This window comes from Malania oleifera, chromosome 2, assembly GCF_029873635.1.
Source record: "Malania oleifera isolate guangnan ecotype guangnan chromosome 2, ASM2987363v1, whole genome shotgun sequence".
Lineage (NCBI taxonomy): Eukaryota > Viridiplantae > Streptophyta > Magnoliopsida > Santalales > Ximeniaceae > Malania > Malania oleifera.
Window position 1 is genome coordinate 138,696,559 of NC_080418.1, and position 23,656 is coordinate 138,720,214.

General features: G+C 35.4%; 1 protein-coding gene across 5 annotated transcripts in view; it reads right to left on the reverse strand.

The window, feature by feature from the left end:
- The window catches only part of LOC131148960 (protein CHROMATIN REMODELING 5), a 52,212-nt gene that overhangs the window by 21,877 nt on the left and 6,679 nt on the right, over positions 1-23,656 (reverse strand). For all 5 annotated transcript variants that reach the window (XR_009135100.1, XR_009135101.1, XR_009135102.1 and 2 more), the window contains exons 5-13: positions 20,278-20,502; positions 19,573-19,656; positions 9,733-9,792; positions 9,533-9,636; positions 9,212-9,263; positions 4,161-4,224; positions 2,894-2,987; positions 2,697-2,784; positions 2,478-2,612 (exon numbers count right to left, since the gene is read on the reverse strand). Coding sequence is in view for 2 of the 5 variants with exons in the window: in XM_058098949.1 (XP_057954932.1) it covers positions 2,478-2,612; positions 2,697-2,784; positions 2,894-2,987; positions 4,161-4,224; positions 9,212-9,263; positions 9,533-9,636; positions 9,733-9,792; positions 19,573-19,656; positions 20,278-20,502 (906 nt within the window). In the remaining 3 variants the exon portion in view is untranslated. The remainder of the gene's footprint in view (positions 1-2,477; positions 2,613-2,696; positions 2,785-2,893; positions 2,988-4,160; positions 4,225-9,211; positions 9,264-9,532; positions 9,637-9,732; positions 9,793-19,572; positions 19,657-20,277; positions 20,503-23,656) is intronic.

A 23,656-nucleotide genomic window follows, 5' to 3' on the forward strand; every position in this document is an offset into this window, starting at 1 on the left:
CGAACCGCGACTGTTACGTAAAGGTCGTTACGGCCGTTACGTAACCGCTATAAGATTGTTAAACCAAAAATTTATTTTATTTTTTACCTTTTTTTTCTCACTTTTTCCCTCTCTTTCATATATCATTCTCAATATACTAAGTGGCAAAAGTGGGAAAATATTATAATGAGGATGACAATGTTACAAAATTTACTATTTCTTTAAATAGTCACAATAGATGAATTAATTAACAATTTGAACATACTAACTTGTTAGGAAAATATTTTATTTTGATAATATTAGTAATGTGATATTTATGTTCTATATTTTCCAACTTCAACCTTCTTTCTTTTCTAGCTATTTTATATTTGCATTATTCGTATGTCTTATGTGTCTAATAGATTAATGGAATGTATAATGTATTTTGTTTTATTAATTAATTTAGCACACATAAGAATTTATCACAAATAAGAACAATAAGAAGTATAAATACACGCACACACGTAATTTTTCTATCAATGGTGGTTTAAAACAAATGTAAACTTGTTGCCTTTACCAAATAACTTAGTTACTCGAACTAAAGGATCCAAAATACACTAAAACTTTTTCTAAGAAAGGCTAAAATCTTAAAACATGCAAATACGCTAATATAAACAAGGTTGTGTGTGCTTCAAAAAAACTCACAGCCGTTACACCCACTTCCCGTTATGTAACATCCACTACTCCTACTTCCCATTACACTCGTTACTGTTATGTTACGCTACCCGCTACCGCGATTTAAAACCATGAGGTGGATGGCCTCATTATTAATGGTCTCAGCCCAAGTTGGCACATGTTGATGATGCTTTCTTCATGATTAGCATATTGATTGTTGATGTCATTGTCGAAATTTTAAGACAAAGTTGCTTCACAGTTCAAACCTAAGTTAGAAACCTAGAAAGAACACTGAACACTGCAATAACCAAGTAACAGACAGAGTTATAGAAAGACTATTAGCTTGGTTTATTATTATGGTCTTAGAAATCCAACAGGTTGGCTTCACACCTCTACTCTCAGTCTGTATTCTTGTTTCTAAGTTGCCATTTATCTATTTACTCATATTTCTAATGTTAATCAAAAAGCCTCCATCCCTGCCGCATACCAAGAACCGGTGAAGGAATATTTTTGAATCGCACTCCAGGAAGGAACATTTTGAACCACACTTTTGGCAGCAAGAGTTCATAGGCCATCTTACCACAGCATCTACCAATGCGTTGGGCCCACTACCCAAATAGGATTTAAATAAAGAAATTCAGGTTGGCATTTTTATGTTTGATGAACAATGTGCTGTTTGATAAAACTGAAAGTTTAATGATGAAAATAATAAAGAGTAAGTTTGGGTTTATATTTCAATTAAATCCCTTTAACTTAATTACCTCATTACCTTTTTAAGTATTACTTGAGCACTGTCACGCACCAGACAACCAGACAGAGACCGCAAATCATAATCAATTTTCTATACCAAATTGGAAAAAATAAATAAATAAATAAATCCCGACAGATCAGGGCTCAAGTCAACACCAAAAGATTAAGAACCAGAATGAATTAATCTATGATCCACAACATAGTGAAATAGCATTAGATAAATCACACAAACATAAGATGCCACCTCGCTTAATTAAAGTCTAACTCTGCAAAATCATCTGCACCTCTAACTCTGCTAATTTCATTAATCAGATTTCTACCAGTATCACTCTGGAAAGTCATCGTCACTCACTAGCCCTGGTAATTTTTAGAGACCACGTCAAGCCATTTTGAAAGTTACCTATTCAACTCAACCTAAAGACAAAATAAAATTTTCAACATGTTTAAAAAACCATAAAGCAGCTAACACTGTCACAAGCAGCTAACAAATTGAACTGTCAGGATTACATGTCTATAACGTTAAAAAAATGCAAAATGCAAGTTGGTTTGAAACCCAGAAAAGACAAAAAAAAAAAAAAAATGAGGTACTTATTTACAAAAATAGTATGTTTGGATTCATTCTTGTAGCCCATGGGTTGGCTTTAGGTTAGGATTTAAGAACCAACTTTTGGTTCCACTAAGTTCAAGCCATATTGAACAAAAGAACTAGACCCCGACACCCATGGCACTGCCACACTACCACAGAATCACGCAGTTTTTCAAAAGAACTGCATTATAGCTTACTTGAGCTACTACTCAAGCACATACTAAACTGTACCAAGCACTCACCAATTGCTCATTAAAACTACATCTGTTACCTCGTCATGAGAAAATCAAATTAACATAAACAACTCCAACCGTCCTATTCTGAAGCCCAAGACACTGGATTGGATTATATAACTCCGATCCAGCATGCACAAGGCACATATACATAATGAAATATAAACATATGCCCATTCTAGTAAAAAAGGGCCATTATTGGAGATAACCAACAACTACTGTGCCCCTAATCAATATATAAAGCTCAAAGACATGCATTAAAAAGTATGAATTACCTCTCGGCTTGGACGGGTTCCAACATATACAATAACATTCATCTCAGGAAGCCACTTCCTGAATTCCTTTGCCCAATTTGACAAAGTAGATAATGGAACAACAATGAGAAATGGACCATGAATTTGTTGAGCATTCTGTACAAGAACAAAACTGCATAAGTTATAGGCAACTGGGAAACAAACAGCCTGTAGGGGAAAGGAATATATATATATACTTGCCTGTAAAAAGCCAAGCATAGAAGCTGATTGGACAGTTTTTCCAAGACCCATTTCATCAGCTAAAATGACATTAGTATCATTTCTCCAACTGTCCTATGAAAGGGCATTGATTAATATGTGTTTCTAAGTGAGATAAAAATAAGCAAAATTAACATAGCATCAAACACCTGCTTCAAAGTTCAAACAAGACCAACTACCTATTAACAAGAAAATTTAGGCCATCAAGCTGATAATCACGAAGTTGTCCCCCCTTCAACCATTCAGGCTGTTCATCAAGTTTACGCAAGCTCGCTGAATAGAAAACACATTCACACATTACACAATTTATTGGAATAATTATAATAAAAATGTTAACTCTCTGTGAAGTCAACCATTCAGAAAAACTGCTCATGCTTTTATTTAGATGCAATCATGCAACAATAGCTATGGGCTAAAATATAATAGATATAATATGTTACACAAGATCGCTCAGCAGAAAAAACATTCTCTCATTACACAATTTATTGAAATGATATAAAATAAAAATGTTAACTCTCTGCAAAATCAACCATTCAGAAGAATTGCTCAAGCTTTCATTTAGATGCAAATATGCAATCATGCAACAACAGCTACGGGCTAAAATGTAATAGATAGAATATGTAAATCCAAATGAATGCACTGAAGTACAAAACTTGTCAAATGAAAAGGAGCGTAATGCTTATTAAGGACTGTCAAATGCATAGGAACGCGCATATGGAAACTATGATGGAGAAAATGATGTCATCATACAGTTGAGAACTGCCACTCATCAGCATGATCCAGATTGCATTATTCGCTTGAAGTGCATATCCAGGTTGCATATGTAACAATACACCAAACATTACCTAGTTCTTACATCCAGTGTCTCTCATTATTGGCAATGCAAGCTTGCAAAACAGACATTAGTCACAGAACAAGAATATTTTGTTGTTATTCTCTCTTTTTTACTTTGAGAAAAAAATCATATTATCTAAACTTCCTCTGGTAAGATGAAAGGTACAGATTTTGAAATTCACGTCTTTATCACAAGGTATGAGGTGCTACTAGGTTACACATTAAAACTTCTCAAAAACAGGAACAAACAGACATCAAATAGCCTCCAAAAATATCACTGAGACTATAAGATACTGTCATAACCACAACCAAAATAACCAGACAAACTAACTTAAATCTCCTGAAAAACAAAAACATAGAAATATTCAGCAAGAGGTAAGAGGGAAAGCCAAAGCAATAGATGCATGTGTTCCAATCATCCTCAATCATCATCACATAAGAGGCCAATTTTAAGAAGTGCAAAGAAACAACTCTGCTCACAACTAATAAATGATTATTGGCAAGGCATGTAAACATTTCAGTATTTTAATTAAGCTAACTGAAAGTTTAATTACTGAATTTTCTAACAAGTAACCTGAAAAATTCTAGACATAAGCAAGAGACAACACACACCTTTGCTCTTCTTACGCTGCAGATCCACCATTTTCCCCTGCACATTTGCAGCAGCCTCGCGTGCCTGCTCACATAATAACAGATCAAAAACCTCAAAAATGGAAATCAACATAAAATTAATTGGGCAGGTGTGAACACGTGTGTCTGTGTCTGTGTGAGAGAGAGAGAGAGAGAGAGAGAGAGAGAGAGAGATAGATGCATGTGTGATTATGCACATTGATATTCATAGGAAAATACTACAAATAAGTAAAGAAACAAAACATTGAATAGAAAAAAAAAAAAAAACTTCTTTTGATAGCAATATAAAGTATATTAGACAGAAGGAAAAAAAAAATATTGGCATGCAAAATGAATAGATATTAACAAGCAAAAACTTGAAAAGGAGACAAAATATGAAACCTCAGTTTGGCTCTTGGAAACATTGAGAGAAAGAAGCGTCCGTAGAACCTTAGGAATGTTTCATTGTTAAGTAATTTTTAGGACAAGCTAGACATTCCAAAGAGAAAAGTGTGGTTATGCCTTTAAAAGAGCTAAACTATTACAAATCATTGACTGCAGATAGCATGACAGTGACATTCTTTCAAGAATGTTAGTGTTCTTCAAGAGGAAAAAATGAATACGTTTACCAGTTCCCTTTTTTTGGGTTGGTAACTGGGGGAGGAGGATGGAGAACTTCAGAATGTATTCATACTCAAATGAGGATAAGCTTTTCTCCATTTAAAAGATAGCTTCTATTCCATCCTGCCAACTTAATTTCAAACCTTTCTACCACTTATTCCCTATTGCATTTCTTCCTCAATTTTGCTCCAAAAGAGAGTTCCAAGAAGGATAACTGGAGATCTCCCACCTTATGTCCCCATAATATAAGCCAGAAGCTTCCCCTTCCACCCATCCGCTAGCGGGAATAAGCTCTGACCAAATTGAGCCCCATGCCAGAAACTGATTCAAAACTTAATAAACATAATAAAATACACCTAAGAAATTCAAGATTTCATCAAATTCTGACTCACAGAAGATAATAATGCCACACACAATCAAGAGGCATGAAATGACCTTTCTTGCATACCACATCCCGCAGAAATCTGGTGACAACCCCAAGGCCCATTGCCCTAACAAGCATTTTACTAAGAATGTCCATTAGCAATATGAAAAGAAAAATAGGGAGAGAGGATGCCCTTGCCTTAATCTCATAGAAATGGAAAAAAGCAGAAGGTGCACCATGGATAAGAATGGAGTAGGTAGGAGGAGAAAGAACTAACAAAGAAACCAGGAGAATTCCCTCCACTGCTGGCAGGCCAGCCGATGGTATTATGGTACCGCTTTGGATCCCATGGAGACCATTAATCCACCCCCTCCACTTATTTCCAAATCCAGTCGTCTCCAAGATGTAAATGAAAAAGTTATAGCAAATATGAGTTGCATGCTGTCTCCATACCCAATTTGCAAATGAAACCTTTGCTTGTTTCTCTCAATTCATTGCACACCCATCATTTGCAATAATACTGAGTCAAAAATCTGACCTTCCCCCCTCCACAAAAGGATTAGGGAAAAGACCCACTACATCTTTACTTTTGCAGGTTGCAATTAATTTATAAATACAACTAAACTAATCAGCCAATCCTATAATCCTGTAGCACCTACTTTCTTTGGTATCAAAGCCACACAAAAAACATTTTTTAAACAATTCACAAAAATTTCCTCTTTTATGGTATTCAACAACTTTAAAGTATCATTCTTTCTGATCACCAAATTTCTTGTAGAAAAGCCATGGTGAACCCTCTGGGTCCTGGTGCATTCTTCACAATGAACACTTGCCTTTCCACCTACAAGAATGGTGAGAACAGAGATGTTTTTGCCTGGATTCTTGGATTACCAGAGGCTGGACTTTCCTCCTTTGCCTGTAATTTGGAGTTTAAGATGGCAACACACTGAACCAAGGATTTTTCCCTTGGTCTTCATATCATCTAAAGAATCCCTAAAGATTGCAAAGTTTTCTCAAGGCTGCAAATAGTATTTTGTTACAATTCCCCATGATTAACATGATGAGAGTGATGTTTTGTATTATATATTCTTGTCATTTCATTTCAAGAGGTTATCAGGGAGTTGAGGATAATTAATTGAGAATGAAATCACCACGTCATTCTAACATAAAGCCATTTGGGCATCCTCTCAAAATGCTTTTCATGATCCTTCCTTATGAATGAGATTTCATGTTAAAACACGCTTCTCTTGCTTGGTTAGTATAGTGATACAAGCCCTAAGTAATTCAAAGAGAATATAACCAATAATGTGTTTGCCATATAATTTGCTTCTTTGTATGGCCCAATGTATTCCACCATTAGCCACGAATTTAAAAACCACAGATGGCATGGTAGTTTTAGGTTGTAGCAATTGTGCTGTGCAGCAAGCACATCTCATAGGTTTCCTCTCTCCAATCAGATGGAGGGACATTATCAAAGGAGGATCCATGAAAGGGATCATTTTAAATTCGTCGGGTTGTGAGAAATAGGAGGTGTGTCTAACAGGGATTCCTCTTATTGATCTGTTTTGCCTGCATCTCCAACAATTGGATCTTGTTGCAAGTCCAACAGTTCTATGATAGGGACATGCAATGAATATTCTTTCAGAGTTGGCAAAAGATTCTAAGGTTTCTTCAGGTTCTTCAATGGATTGTGTTTCCAACTTTTTAGGAGAGGAAAAAAAAGGGTTTTGATGTCCCCCTATCATTTTAGATGGCTTCCCTTTTGGAGGTTTGGGTTTGGAAGGCTTGAGGAATTGGGTATGGTGTTTTGCAAGTTCCATTAATCTCTCTGAAGGAAGAAAAGCAGAACTGTTGAAAGGGTTTTGGTCATATGGAGGAGGGCAAAGGTTGCAATAAATTGACTGTGGTATGATGGATCCAGTAAGAGGTGTTGAGAGGGGATATTATAATCTTTGTGGATCACCATAGTCTCCTCATCTTCAAAAGGCCTTCCCAGCTACTTGGCTTTCTCACCTCCTCTTTTCTCAAATTCCATATCTTCCTAGAGAGGTCACTGTTGGCTGATTCTGAGTAAATATTTTTATAAAAATTGCAGATGGCTCCTTCATCTCACCTCTGCTTCATGCACTTCTCCCAACCACCTTACTATAAAATTTACATATGCTGTTGATATTTCCCACTTTTAATTGGAAAAAAAAATTGTACATTTAGGCCAAATAGCTCTTGAAGATGCCTTTCTTGGTATCTCAATGATAGATGCTTATTTTTCAGCCAACCAAAAAAAAAAGACATCTCAATTCAATGAAGAGAAAACTTAGAACAGAAAAACCAAAATATCCAAACAAGACAATCCTATTCTATAATATCAAACATGGATTATAATAATCCTAAAAATAAACAATACCCAAATAAACCCAAGAGTTCCTTTTCTTTTCCCCATTAGAAGGTGCACATCTCTTTATCAACAAGCCTAACATAGTTTTAATAGTAGATATACAGTAGATGACACCAAAAAGTAAAAAAAAAAAAAAAAATTCATATTCTAGACTTCATTAGGAGAGGATTAAAGAACCTGCAGTTGATCACATGAAGTATACTAATTTCTAGATAGGTGAGCAATTTGTCATCACATGCATTGTTCAAGCACAGAATATTTGTAATCACATCTCTAATTCACCTAAAGATTTTAGGCCTATACCATCCAGAGTGATTTGTTCTCTTCCATGCAATAAAGATACTCTCTTCTATACCAAGAAGTCCATGAAATTAGATCTGTTGGATATTGCAAATATGAGAAAATCAGACCTTTTGTGATCCATCAGAAAAATTGGTAGGCATAAAACCACCTTATTTTCAAGAGCAAACATATCCACCATCATTATCATCATTGTTGGTGTGGAAGTTATTTAGAAATTGGCATGATGCTTCAAATATCAATCATAAATGTTTTATGGTATTATTATTCTTTACAATCTTCTGCAGTTTTATTCCAATATTTTTAATTGATAATGGGCTTTCAACATAACACCATGAACATAAGTAGCATATGTCGCATTTACATTCTTCAATGGTAAAAACCTTCTTAGTAAGTGACAAAAGAATATCAAAGACAGATGCATCTTACTGGCAAACACAACTAAAGATGTTGGACAGCTTGTGCATAAAGTTCACAACCATAAACGAGTCCCAAGGTATTAAATTTTGATTTCGACTCAAAATTTGAAGCTCTAGAAGTACAGAAATTTAGATTTTTATTTGAAAAAATAATGGAAATCAGTAGTAAAGCATGAAATTCTTTTATGGAATTGTAGAAATGGTTAACAAGACATAGTAATATAAGTTCTAGGACTAATATATTACAAGTTAAATACATATATGTTGTTTGAAGTGGAAAAGTTGTAATATAAAATGTGTATCAAACATATTTGTAAGATAATAATATATTCAGTTCATACAAATGAAATTCATAAATTGTTCAAATATTATTTATTATACAAATAATGATAATTTAGACATGAATGATTAGATAAAATGTTGTTGTAAGTTTACTTTTTCATATAATTTCAAAAGCCCTTGTATTAATCTTTTTGTTTCAATAAAAAAATAAAATAAATTAAGAGAGAAATTTCATTTCGCTCCTAAATTTTTCATTTGAATTCCTAGGAAATGTCATTCTATAGTTTAATTTCGACAAGTTTTGTTAAAATTTCGAGATTTCGATAAATTTCAAATGATTTGTTCAAATTTTGATGGAAATTATGTAAGATAGAAATCGACTGCCATTTTGATTTTAAGGATGATAGAAACCGAAAAATTTGACAGAAAATTCGAAAAATTTGTGGAATATTAAGATTGGTCCATAACTGCGACATCAACGCATCACAGAGGCTGCATATATACGCCATATTAATTTAATGCAATCCTAAAGCAGTCATGCCTAAACACAAGTTAAAAGCACTAACAGACAGCACAGACAAATTTAAGGGCAAAAGCATTAGCAAATAGCACACGTGCAAATCTGTGCAATTGACAAGGCCAGAAAACAACTAGTCGTGTTTTAGTAAGTTACCTTGTACTCATCGATAGCATCTTGAGCAAATGCAATGTCTACATCCTTCTCCCTAGAAGAACAAATAGAAAACGAGTATCAGAAATCACCTTTCATCAAAACCATGGGAGAAAATTGTAAACAGTACAACAACAAAAAGGAAAAACAAAGAAATTTATTTTCCTTGTGGAGGCCATATTTTTGTACATATGATCTTGATGGACAACAATTCTATGGCAAGTTGTCAATATGAAGAGCTATAGACTATAGGTCACATAAAAAAGGATTTAAACCACTATGGAAACTCATCAAAATGACTTCCACACCCATATAGTTATATACCAGGTTGCTTCAGCATAAGATAGCCCTTGCCACTTAACTAAATACTCCGGTGCCACATCACCTGAACCGTCTTTACTAATTCTATCCGCAATTATTCTCTCCACCTGACAATGCATACAAAATGATTATGGAAAATTCAAAAGTGAAACAAAGAAGAGGGAACAAATAAACAAAAAAAATAAAGCACAAAAGATTAACACCTGACAATTTTGCTTGATGAGGTCCAAATCCATCTCCTTGCTCACATCAATGACCTCAATCTAAGGTGTTGATTGGACAAAATGACAATACAAATTAATTAATTAATTTGGATGATATGACTGCAAAAAAGAAACTCAAAACGCATATCCATTTATAATTCACGTACAACTGCAAAAGACTAAATATAATTCAAAAATTATATAAGGCAAACATGTTAAGGCAGCAGAGGAATAATAAACAGGTGCATGGAAATCAGAGTTCCCGGCTTTAAACGAGAAAGGGAAATTTATTGCTTGAGTCAAAGTCCTCAGCTTTCGTTCCAAATCTGCAGCAGCTTACAGAAACTTCATGAAATTTTCCAATGTTTCTAGCAACTTTGAACCGCATTCACTAGATGGAAAACTTCCAATAGTAAGAACCTGAGAAATTAATCTCGGTTGGGGTTGGGTTGGGTTGGGTTGGGAGGAAGGGGGGAGAGGAGAGAAACTACCATACAGAATCAATTGGTAGAAGACACTGCATGTCTTTATTTGGCTTCTATTAGTAACTAAGACAGAACTTGACATCAGAGGCCTCTCTCAAAAGCTGTGGTAGCAGTCTTGAAAACTTGTCAAGGGCATAAGCCCCAGGGCTCAATGGCATGGCAAGTCTCCTAAACAATGTTGGGATTTTATAAAAGGTGTGAAGATACTACCAGCTACACAAGTAGCAGGTTCTGAGAAGAGCATCAACACAACTTCTATTGAGTTGAGTTCAAAAGGGTGTGGGGCAACAGATACCAAAGATTTTAGGCTCATTTATTTATTAGGACAAACATACAAATTGATCACCAAAGTGCTTACTCTTGGATTTTGATAAGTCATTGTGAAGATTGTTCTTGATTCTCAAAATGCCTTGTTCTTAGGGAAACAAATCCTTGATGTCGCACTCTAGAAAATGTATGTGTTAACTCAAAGGGCAAGGCCTAAAATTACATGCACAACAGATAAGGAAAAGGCTTATGATCACATGTGCTGGGAGTTTCTTCGCAACATTTTGGATAGAATGGGGTTTTAGGGCTAGGTGGATTACATGAATCATGTGTTTCTTCTGTTAATTTTTCTATCATTATCAAAGGGTACCCAAAAGGGACTCTTTCAAAACTCCAGGCCATCAAACAGGGAGGCCCAATCTCTCCATACCTCTTTCCGCTTATTTTTCTCAACTGCTTAAGATGACTATTGAAGGGGGTTTACAAAGGGCTTCAAACTTGGTTTAGCAAGCAATTCCAGCCCGTAAGTATCCCATTTGCTTTTGGCAGATCATACAATAACTTATTTTGGATCTAATGATGAAAAATTTTGGAACTTAGGGTGTGCTTTTCTCATATGTTAAGCTTTCTTGACTTACACAGCGAATTTTAATTGAAGTAAGTTTCTCCAGTGGAGGAAGATAGAATTCAAATAGTTTGGAAGCTTATCTCCTGCTCAAAGTAAGTAAATCTCCCAGCAACTTATCTTGGGCTGCCCCTTGGTGCTACTTTTAAATCCAGTGCAGTGTAGGATTTCCTGTCGGAGAGGTATGAAAGAAAGCTTTCTCACTCAAAAGGGAAATTCTTGTCAAAGGGTTTTTGACTCAAACTAAAAAGCACTCTTGCCAGCCTCCTGACTTATATCATGTCCTTGTACACAATTCCAAGTTCAGGTTCAGTTGCACTGTGGCAAGGACGCTTGAGAAAACCTGGTGGAACTTATGGCACAATTATAATGGGGGAAGAGAACATCATTTAGTCGATGGGAAAACTGTCTGCTCCCTGATTATGTCAGGGGCCTAGGGTTAAGACAGACTTCAAACCAGGCCCCTTCAACCAGGTTTTGCCAGCAAAATGGTCATTGAGATTTTCATCGCATAATAATATCATGTGGAGAGAGATGATTATTAAGAAATTTCTAAGGAGGCCCAAATCTCTTGTTGTGTGGGGCTTGCAGAAGGGATTATGCTAGGCATGGAGGCTTTTCCAAGTTTGGATATTTGGTGTGGGAATGATACCCTCAAAGACATGTTTTTTCATTTACATAATATTTTGAGAAACAAAGAGGCATTTGTATCCACTGTAACAGCTTATGGGGAAGATGGAATGATATGCTCTTTAGGAGAGAGGTCCACGATTACGAAATTGACGAGATTGAGAGTAAGGGATTATGTAACCAAAGAAGCTTTTCCAAGTTTGGATGCTTGGTGTGGGGATAATGCCCAACGTGTTTCGTCATCTATATAGTATCTTGAGAAACAGAAAGGCACTGTATGGAAGATGGAATGCTAGGCTTTTTAGGAGAGACGTCCAGGATTTCAAATTTGAAGAGATCGAGAATCTGGTGCTGAAATTTTACAGCTTTAGAATTAATCAGAACGTGGAAAAACTACCAGCTGGTTGGGTAGGAAATCTTCAAGATTTTTTACTGCAAAAGATATACATTAAGAAAGAGAATAGAGAGAATACCATATGGCAGAAGAACAAAAGAAAGCAATGGAAAAAAAAAAAGAACTCAAAACAAAACAAAAACTAACAAACCCTAATTAAGAAACCCCCTCTATAAGCCCTTTCCTTTGCAATTGATAGAGCTCTGTAATCTTGCTAGTTTCGATATAGTTGCTTTTCTTTTAGCCCCACCAAATTGAACTTCATTCCCTGCAGCCAGCCAGAATCCCATATCATCCAGAAGCTTTTTGCATCAACATCCTGCACACCAACCTCCTCCATAGGAGTAGGTCATAAACCATCCCCACATTGATTTGACACACACAAGTCTATATCCAAACCAACTTCACAGAGATAGATACATCATCCAAACCTTCAAGCAGAGAAGGCACATAAGAAATATCCCCCAAGTGCATCAGAAAGATCAGAAGCACAATCCATTTTTTCGCGAATCTCATCCAACAATATACCACTATCACATTCAAAATCAATATCATCCTCTTCTGAGATAACCCCCCTTAACATAAAATTTTCCAGAATCGTCTATTTTTAAAAATTTTCCTCTCTGCATGTTTCAATTAATAAAATAGTTAACAAGCAAACTTTTTTTACCTCTCCCCTCCTTTCTCACTGATCAATTCTTATACACCATCATACGCAGTGCCTTTTTACATTATTTTCAATCCTTGTTTTCCCCATAAATGCCCACACCTCTGGGCATGAACCATTGTCAAACCTTTCCTCATCATGACCTCCATATGATTGCAACTTCTGCTCTGCCTGAGAATTTTCCCTCATTACATCTTCAAATGAAAGCTCTCTTATTATTCCATCTCCCCCAAAGAGAACATCCCTGCTCCTAGCACTAATCCCTTACAACTTGGATATTGCAATAAGAAGACTTTTGGTACTCCCTGCTATACTTGAAATATGACAAATAGAATCCCCCTGACCCTTATTTGAAAGCTGATCAGCTCCATGGAATATTGCACTTGGGCAGTGTCAGCAATGTTCAGATTATGGGCCTGTTCAACAGATTGGCCCAACTGGTAGGAAAAAGAACCATCCTTTCTTTCCAAAGAATGCTCCAGATCTGAAACATTTTTATCCTGAATACAGGCCTACTTGAGTGACTGGCCCAACTTAGTTAAAAAATAACCTCCTTTTTTAAAGTAAAGAAAAATGCCCCTTCCATAAACCTAACAGCCTTAACTGAAGGAATCATCTTCTCCAAACAAGAATTCATGGCTTCCAGCAATGACTGCCCAGGTTCCTTCAATTGCAACTCACCAGCACACAGATTACGAATCAGACCTTTCCCTGCCAGCACACCCCGGCTTCATGATTGATCACCTCATTTACATCTTCCACCCCAGCCTCAACCTTTAGAAACTTCCCCACCTAAGCTAAACGAATCGACAACCTATACTGCACATACCCATTCGAATGCCTTGAGAACCCTTTTCCAACCAACCAGAGATAAGCAAGCTATCAGGAAACCAATTAAAGCAACAACATCGAGAAATCTCACTTAAATACTGCGAGATAGATTGTATTTGAGAACAAACAGACAAGGCCCCTCCCCCCCCCACCCCCCCCAAAAACTCTGTCCAACTCCAGATTGAAGGACTTTCCTTCAATTTGGATCACACCTCCCTTGTTGTCTTCCATCAAATCCATGGCGCAGTCCTTTGTGAGAGAAAAAGAAGTCTTCAAGATTTTCAATCAAAACTTTTTGCAACATTTCTCTTAAGAGGAAAACATATCCCCTCTTGGAATATATGAAACTGAAAGCTCCCAATAGAACTGATTTTTGCATGGGAAGCTTCTTGGAAAGGTAACCTCATGGGGGATAATCCCCAATCATATATTAAATTGATGCTTCACTTGCAAAAGAGGTGGAGAAAGCACAAAACACCTATTAACACACATCCCAAAATCTGGGAAATTCTGGAGTTTGATATGAAATTAGCTAACATATCCCATGGTTATGACATGGCTGGTCAACTCTATGTCGCACAGCTCCAAGTTTAAAAGGGGTTTATGGAACCTAGCCTCTAGATCTGGTCAGTCAACTCAGTGCACAAACTACTCTAGCTTGACGTCCTCCATAGCTCAACTCTATTCAAGTTCAAATCAAGCTCGATCTACTTGAGTAGCTTGACAAGTCAATTTTGAGTCTCATACTACTACTAGCAAGCCTTTTTTTTATCTTTATCAAACATCGAGGGTTTCCACATCATTATAGACATGGTATGGTAACGAAGTTAGTCCAGGAGTCTAGGATTAGGTTAACAACTTGAAATATAGGAACACTTATACATAGAAGCATGGAGATAGTCGACACAATGATTAAAAGAAAAATAATTGTGATCTAACTTCAAGAAACTAAGTGAAAAAGAGAGAAAGCAATAGAAACTAAAAAATCAAGATTCAAAATTTAGTACACTTGAAAAAAAAAAAAAAAATATATATATATATATATATATATATATATATATATATAAGAAGGGGATGGGAATTATTGTAGACAAAGACTTAAAAAATAGTATTGTAGATGTCAAGAGTAGGGGATAGAATTATAAAAATCAAAATAGTCTTAAGCCAAGAGATAATAAATGTCATTAGTGCTTATGCTCCTCAAATAGGAATAGAAGAAACCTTAAGAGACAATTTAGGGCAGATAGATTGTATTATACAAGGGATTTCAGAGATTGAGAAAATATTCATAGGAGCTTATTTGAATGGACATTGGGAAGGATAATAAAGGTTGTAAGAGGATACATGAAGGACATGGATATGGAGATAAAAATGAGTGTGGAATATGATCTTTAGAGTTCGCCATGTCATATGACCTTATTACAATGAATACTCGCCTTAAGAAGAGCAAACTTAATAACCTTCAAAAGTGGACAAAACAAAATTCAATAATATTTTTCCTTAACTAGGAGTGGAGATCGTTCATCATGTAAGAATTGTAAAATTATCCCAAGTGAAAACTTAACTACAAAACATAAGAGTCTTAGTATTAGATATATGCAAAAAATTGGAAGAGAAAGGGTAATATAAATTAGTGCAAGAGAACTAGGTGGTGGATCCTAAATGGAGAAAATATAATAAATATTTAAAGATAAAATTATCAATATGGTTATCAGGCAATAGGGGATAGTGTAGATACACATACACTATGGAGCAGGATAGCTAGTTCTATTAAAAAAAAAAAAAAAATAGCAAAAGAGATTTTAGGTGAATCAAGAGGAAGATTCTCAGATAATAAAGAAAGTTAATGGTGGGATCAAGATGTTCAAAAAGCCCTAAAGACAAAAAGAATTTGGTATAAAACATAACAAAAATATAGAAACATGAAAAACTTCTAAAAAAGTATAAAGAGGTGAGAAAAGATGCAAAAATGGTCGTTAATAAAGCTAAACATAGATCATCTAATAACTTATATACTAGATTAGATACAAAAGATAGGGAAAGAGACATATTTAAACTTTCCAGAGCTAAAGAAAGAAAGATAGAACAAGGAATTGGGTGTGTAAAATGCATAGAGAGTGAGGATGATATTGTTTTGGTTAAAAAGACATAAAAGAATGATAACAAAGTTACTTTAATAAGCTATTTAATAAAAATCAAGTAGAAGGCTTAGACTTAGGATTGACAAATGAGGAAATGGCTAAAAGTACAAGATTTATTCACAATATTGGAATTATTGAAGTTAAGTTAGCATTAAAAAAGATGAAAAATGGAAAATTTGTAGGACTAGATAATATCCCAATTAAAGTTTGAAAATGCCTAGGTGATAATAGAATTTTATGGTCAACTAATTTATTTAACACAATTATAAAAACTAAGAAAATGTAAGACGAATGGATACCTATATTCAAAAATAAAGAAGATATTCAAAATTGTGATAACAATTGGGGAATTAAACTTAAACTAATGAATCATACAATGAAACTGTAGGAAAGGGTAAGTTGAACAAAGATTAAGGTTAGAAACAAGGATCTCAAAAAACCAATTTGCTTTTATGCCGAGAAGATCTACTACAAAAGGTATACATCTATTAAGAAGATTAACGAAGAAGTTATAATGAATTTTAAAGTTTGATATACATTGTTGGCCCACAACCTAATACCTTAAGTTTTTAGGTAAAGTGGTAATCTAACATGGTATCAATGCTGGTTACGAGGAGGGGTCATGGGTTCTAGTTTCGTCACCCGCATTTATTCTGTGATATTTAAAAATTTATTATGTGTTTATCTCTCCACGTGCTGTTGGGCTGCACGTGCAGGGGAGTGTTAAACCTTGATATACATTGTTGGCCCACAACCAAATAGCTTAAGCTTTTAGGTAAAGTGGTAATCTAACAAGGAAAAGAGGAGAGGCTTGCATATGGTTTTTTTATTGACTTAGGGAAAGCGTGTGATAGGGATCATAGGGTACCAAAAAAAGTTTTATGGTGGATTTCAGTGTTTTAAAAGGCTCAATCGAGGATCGCCTTGAGACTTGCCTCAAGGCAAGGCATGCTTAAAACGCCTTGAGGCTCAATCTAAAATACCAAATTCCAAAAAAGCTTACGCATTACATGCCGAGGCTTACGCATTTTAGCAAAAAGCAGTCCTTTTGTGCCTTTTTAGTTGAGGCTTGCGCATTTTGGGTGTGTGATTCTCAAGTTAGAAAGTGTTAAAAAATTTTAACTACATGTTTGTACAAAAGGAATGTCATAATATGAGTTTATTTCTAAAACTCTTGAACCTCAACCTTTCCAAAATAACTAGACTTGTATCTTCAGTCATGAAAATAGTTTGAACTTTGTAATGATATAGCTATCTCTTGTCATGATTTATGTCATGTATTCAAGTTAGCAATTTTTGAATGGCCAACAAGTATTTTGCGACTAGTTTTTCTTTTTTTACATTATATTTGTGATTTTCTTAATTTTTATTTTATTTTAAATATATATAATTTATTTAACAAATTTTTATCTTAAAAAACAAATTCCCAAAAGGCTTATGCCCCAACGCCTTAAGGCTTACGCCTCGCCTTTTGAGGGCTAAAACGCCTCGCCTTATGCCTATGCATTTAAAACATTGGTGGATTTAAGGAACAAAAAAAAAAAGCGTGTAATTGGTATATTGATGTCATTAACGATATGTATAATGGAGTAATGACCAGCGCTCGGACTACAAGTGGTGAGGTTAGGGAATTTTCAATCACAATAAGTGTACATCAAGAATCTACTTTAAGTCATTATCTTTTGGCACTTGTGATGAACGAACTTACAAGGAGTATCCAGAATGAGGCTTCATGGTATATTTTGTTTGCAAATGATATTGTCTTGATTGATGAAACTAGGGGTAGAGTACACTTTAAGTCAGAAATATAGAGAGAAGCTTTAGAATCGAGGTTTTAGGATAATTAGAAATAAGACATAATCAAATAGGAACCATACTATAAATGTAAACATCAAACACTACCCATCATAAAATTGCATCCAACATGATTCTTTGGTGAGCTTTTGTACTATTACGGGAGTTTTGAGAAGAGGAAAGAAAGGAAAGTTTCATGGCACTGTACAGGCAATTATTTGGTTCATTTGGTTGGGGACAAGTGCTAGAATTTTTAAGGTACTGCCACTTTGCAGTAAGCATGCTTTGGAGAAGAGTGGTCTTCTTTGTGTCCCTTTTGTGCCCAGCAAATTGCTTCTTTCGTCTTGTTTCTTAGCAAGACTAGCAACAGGGGACTGATTGAAGTTACATTTTTTGTTTTGTCTTATATTTACTTTCTTTTTGTTAGCTGTTTTCCTTTCGTAATGGGAGTTCCCTGGTTTTTCATCTCTTTATTGTACTCCTTTCTTCCATTATTACGATTCTCTGTCTGTCAAGAAAAGCAAATAGCCCATCATCACAATTCAAACCTATAAACACTATCAAACTAATTGTCCTCATTAAATATATGGCCCCAATTTTTACCCTCAAAGCTTTCCCCACCCTCATATTTCTTCTCTCTAGAAGAACCACACTCTGTACCTAGCTAACTCTCCTCAATTGAAAAACTTCCAACACCATTCCTTTTGGATTTCTCCTTGTACCTGAACCAGTGATATCGCCTTTCAAAAACCTGATGCAACAGAATCCTCAATCTCATCACCTCCCTCCAAGACACTTCCTTCTCAGAACCTCAAGTCCTAGAATCAACCTCTATCAGCTACCATTTTGCTGGCTGGTTCCCTCCTCTGCCTGCCAATAGTCAATTTTCTAAAGTTAAAAGTTACGTTAGCAAGAATTGTAGTGATGTACAATACTTGAATTCTCGATTTAGATGCTACATCGCTGTTTCTCATCCTTCGGAGACTACAAGTGTGATAAAAGCATCTGTCAACAAAAGGATCATCCTAAGATGATCATCTCATGGCTATTGAGAATGGATCAAGGTACACAAGAACGTATTTTATTTTCAAAGGAAAAAATAAATATCTTCTTTATCATAGATGTTAGTTTTTAATATTAATTAATTTTCCTTCTAAATTTTAAGTCTTCTAAAGTTCTACAAATTGCTTCTATTGTCACAAACCACTTCACTGCTGACATGCTTTTACAAATTTATTCAGTCACATTTTTCACTACTTCCACACTAATTACTATTATGCTTCACATAGTTTAAATACCAAAAATTGAAACTTAAAATGTATAGCCTCAACATGCCTCACATCACCAGAGCAGGAAAATGCCTTGCTCTGACCCTTTGTGCTCAGAAATGATAATAACAAAAGAATCACCCAGTCGTATAGCTTTTATACAACAATTATATGACAATGTTTGCAAAAGTTTCCTCACCCTATCCAACACTAATGATTTTTTAGAAATTAAAAGAAAAAGGATTAACCAAGAGCATATGCTGATGCAGTTAATTCATCAATATTTTCCCATTTCTCAGGAAAAAAAAAATTGTACATAAATTTCTTCAAATTAATATGTGAGTGTCTACCACTTTCTCATTCTCTTTGTACATTAGATCACATTCACTCCCTTTCCCTTAGATTGGTAATAGTAATAATCTGCCTTCAGAAAACCACTGAGAGCTTGTTTTCTCAATTATTCAATTACAGGTGACCATTTGGAACTATCTAAGGAATAAAAGAGCCAAAAAGCATTATGCAATATCACTGCTAAGATAATCTTCAAATTTTAGAAGCCATGTTGAAGTAATCTCACTTCCAGGCAGATCAACAGAAGAAAATAAGGACAAATTTCTAATTGCAACCTACACATACAATGCTCTTATTCAATCAATTATTGACATGATCACAGCTTTCTACGTTTGTAAGTCGGCGACTTGAAAGCTCATATACATTACAGAAAAGCATAATCAATACCTCCTCTCGTGAGACTGTCTTCCTGTACTTCACATCCTCCATCACTTTTTTTGTGTAATTTAAAACCTTCTTAAAACCACTAAGCTGCAAATCAAAAAACACAAATTGCACATCAAATTTGAAACAGAGAAAAAAATATGAAACAAATTATAAGCAGAATTCAGTGTTGATTGAAGAATCAAATGATAGTTGGAGTTCAGTGTTAAATGAGTATGCTTTATCGACATAGAAAAGCTTAGTGCAATGATCTAGGACCCAACTTCCATGAGGTATTGTCCGTTTCGGCCCACTGGTATCACGGGTTTGTCCTATAAAAGGCGCCTCACATAGTTGAAGCCCAAATCATCCTTATAAGCCCAAGATCTCCCTAGTGCACATCCGATGTGGGACTGTGACATATTCTCTCATCCGATCTCGGATGCCCTCATCAGAGTAGCTTACAACTCTGTGTAGGACCCACCCACATGATAATACCCCTAGGGTAGCTTTGATACCAAATGCAACGGTCTTAGCCCAACTCCCATGAGGAATTGTCAGCTTTGGCCCACCACTTTGGCACACTAGCCTCACGGGTTTGTCCTATAAAAGGCGCCTCACATAGTTGGAGTCCAAACCATTCTTATAAGCCCAAGATTTCCCAAGTGACATCCGATGTGAGATCATGGCACTTAGCAGCAGCAGCACACAGAAATTGAAAAAACTTACATTTTGTAAATCGGAAAATGATTTCCATTGACAATGGAGATGTGACTGGCCTTTCCATTTAATGAAGAATTCCATCTCATTCCAGTCAGGTTCAGAGTCAAACAAATGGCTTAAAAGAACAGGCTCTATTGATTTATTGTTTCTCAAAGCATCTTCAGCTCTGCCCTTTGCCTGATGCCACAGAACCTTTTCAATTGAATCACCATCTTCCTCTTCAATCTCCTCCTATAAATAATGAAAATAAAATGAAATAACATTAATCTTCAGGTACATAAAATAATAAATTAACAGTGTTTAAATTTCAAATAGAAAAAAAAGGAATGGAATAACAGTTTTTCAGAAAATCAGAAATCAGCAAATAAATAGCTAACATAATACACACACACACACACACACACACACATCTGTACACAGTCTGCATGAGCACAAAACTTTCCTTGGAATTGAGTTGATGGAATTTTGCTAACAAAATGGACCCACAGCCTGCAGGCAGAAAATAGACACAATGGTACAAATGCCCAGTCCTAGTTGTTCCCAGTCAAGCAATCACACATCACCATCCTGTAGATCATCTTAAACAAAATCTTGATAATGCCTTTCCTTGGAATTGAATTGTTGAAATTTTTCTAACAAGATGGACCAGCAGACTGCAGGCAGAAAATAGACACAATGGTACAAATGCCCAGTCCTAGTTGTTCCCAGTCAAGCAATCATGCTTCACCATCCTGTAGATCATCTTACACAAAATATTGATAGTGTGTGCGTACTTTTTTAAGAATCACAAGAAGACAACAAGAAAAGGCACAAAATTTTCTGGGGAAAAAAATGCATCATGCAGAATAAAGGATATGAGAAAAAATAACATGAGATCTATAGTAGGGCATCATCTTTCCACTATATCATCTATTTAACTTTCAAACCAGTTAATTGCCTAGTCCAAGTCACCTCAATAGCAAGGTCTTTGACAGGAAAAGGCTTAATGATAGACTACAAAAAAATAAAAATAAAAACAAAAATTCAGACTTTACATAATTGCACGAGTTATTATTCTTTTTTTTATATAGAAAAAAGAAGAGACTTTATTGAAGAGAAGAAGAAGTACAAAAAGGAGCATAAGAGATCCTCCTTGGAACATATAAGAATAAAAAAGAGGAAAATATCAAAACAGCAATGCCCGCCAATCATGCTGCAAACCCACAACGCAGCCAATACTATCCCAATGCATAGCCCAAGACATCTTCTATCTGGTGAATATACATGTGTTCAACTCCAACCAAATACACCACAAAACAGCTAAAAATCCCACAACCTCCACAACACCAAACCATTTCTACTCCTCCCAAAACCCAAAAATGAGGTAGACAATGGATCCTCCACCTCCGGCACATCCAATTCTCTTCAAATAAACCAAATGAATTACTCTACGTCCTCCATGAAAGGGAAATTGAGGAACATGAGAGTGAAATTCTAAACTGTCAAAACACAAAGAACATACATCCAGATACAAAGCCTTATCCTATGCAACAGATTATTAACGCTAACTCTATTAAGAACAACTAACCAAATAAAACCCCTAATCTTAGAAACTTGGACCACATAACAAGTAGAAATCTTTTCATCCATATGAACATTTCCTTTCTAGAACCCTCAAGACAAGTAAACCAAATTTTCACAAGAAACTAGCACAAGCAGAAAAGATATGTACCTTTTCATTTATATGCACACTCCCTTGTGAAACCCCAAACTCAGTTGATTCCCCTTGATTTACCTATGAAGGTTACTCCAAAGTTCTTTTAAAGAACACTATCAGTATCCCATTTCAAAGCTTGAATCTAACATATGCAGGCACCGTATCCTAATCAAAACAATAACAACTCAGTATGGCTTGTGTTTGAGCACTACCAACTACTATTTTTTAAGGTAAAAATTACATAAAAAACATTCAAAGAAGATGTGCGAATCATCCAGAATGCCAGAAAGGGAACCTACCCAAACAACAAAAAAAGAAATCCCACAAACTAGATCACCTCCTTAATGTGTAAACTAAAAAATAAAGATAAATAAACAAATAAAACTATGAAAATAATCAAGGAATTTTGTTCCTCTAAACCTTCCACACTTGCAGCCCACAAAGATAAAATCTTTAAAAACCCTGGAGGCAGGGAGATCATAGAGAATCCTCCCAAAGGCCTCTTTCAGACTACACCACATGAATAAAAGCGAGGCCATCCTCATTAACAAATGGAAGACTCCCTACCAGACAAGAACTTGCCATCCTTGAAAATAAGCTATGAAATATAACTATCACAATCTCACCAAAACCAAAAAAAAAAAAGTCTTACCAAGAAAATGAACAGCTTCCTACCATTTATTCAACTTCTAAAAAAAAAAATTTTTAAATATACATACACATTACACTCACCAACAACAATAACAGCAACAAGTCTTAAACCCAATAGGTGGAGTCAGCTACATGAATCCTTTTCTGCTAATTCCGATGATCGAGGAAATTCTCCTTGGCTAGCTTAAGAGCCATTAAATCTTTCCTTACTATCTCATTCCAAGTTATTTGGTCTACCTCTACTCCTTTTACTTCCATTGACAATAACTAGCTCACTCCTCCTCACTAGTCCACTACTTGGCCTGCATTTCAAATGCCCAAACAATATAAGCTGCCCCTCCTTTATCTTATTTTCTGCAGGTGTTATGCCTAACTTATTGTGAATATGTTTATTCCTTCATTTATCTTTTAGTGTCATGCCACTCACCCGCCTTAACATTCATGTTTCAAAAAATTTTACTTTTTCGATATGTTGTTTCTTAGTCGCCCAAGATGTTTACCCATTGCGCATGGCCGGTCTTATAACAGTCACACAACACACCCGAAACACTCTTTCATTTTACCTAACCTGTTTTAACTCTATGTATTACATCTTATTTAATTTCTCCTTCAACCTGCATGATAGATCCAAGGTATTAAAATCTACTAGTGCTATTAATTTCTTGATTACCAAGTATAATATTATCCCCAATATTCTCCTTACATGATTGAAATTACATTTCCTATATTTTATCTTATTCATACTTATCCAAAAACCTCTAGACTCTAAAGTTGTTCCCTAAAGTTCTAACTTAGATTCTACTCCACTTCTACTTTCATCAATTAAAACAATATCATCTGCTAAAAATGTATGCCATGGGATCTTGTTTTGGCCCTTCCTAGTCCGCTCATCAATCACCAAAGCGAAAAGATAAGGGCTCAAAGTAGATCATTGATGTACACCTATTGTGATTGGAATTCCCTAGACAAGCTCTTGCAGTCCTAATGCTAGTTGATACTCCGTCATATATATCCTTTGAAGAAATCAGTATATCTACG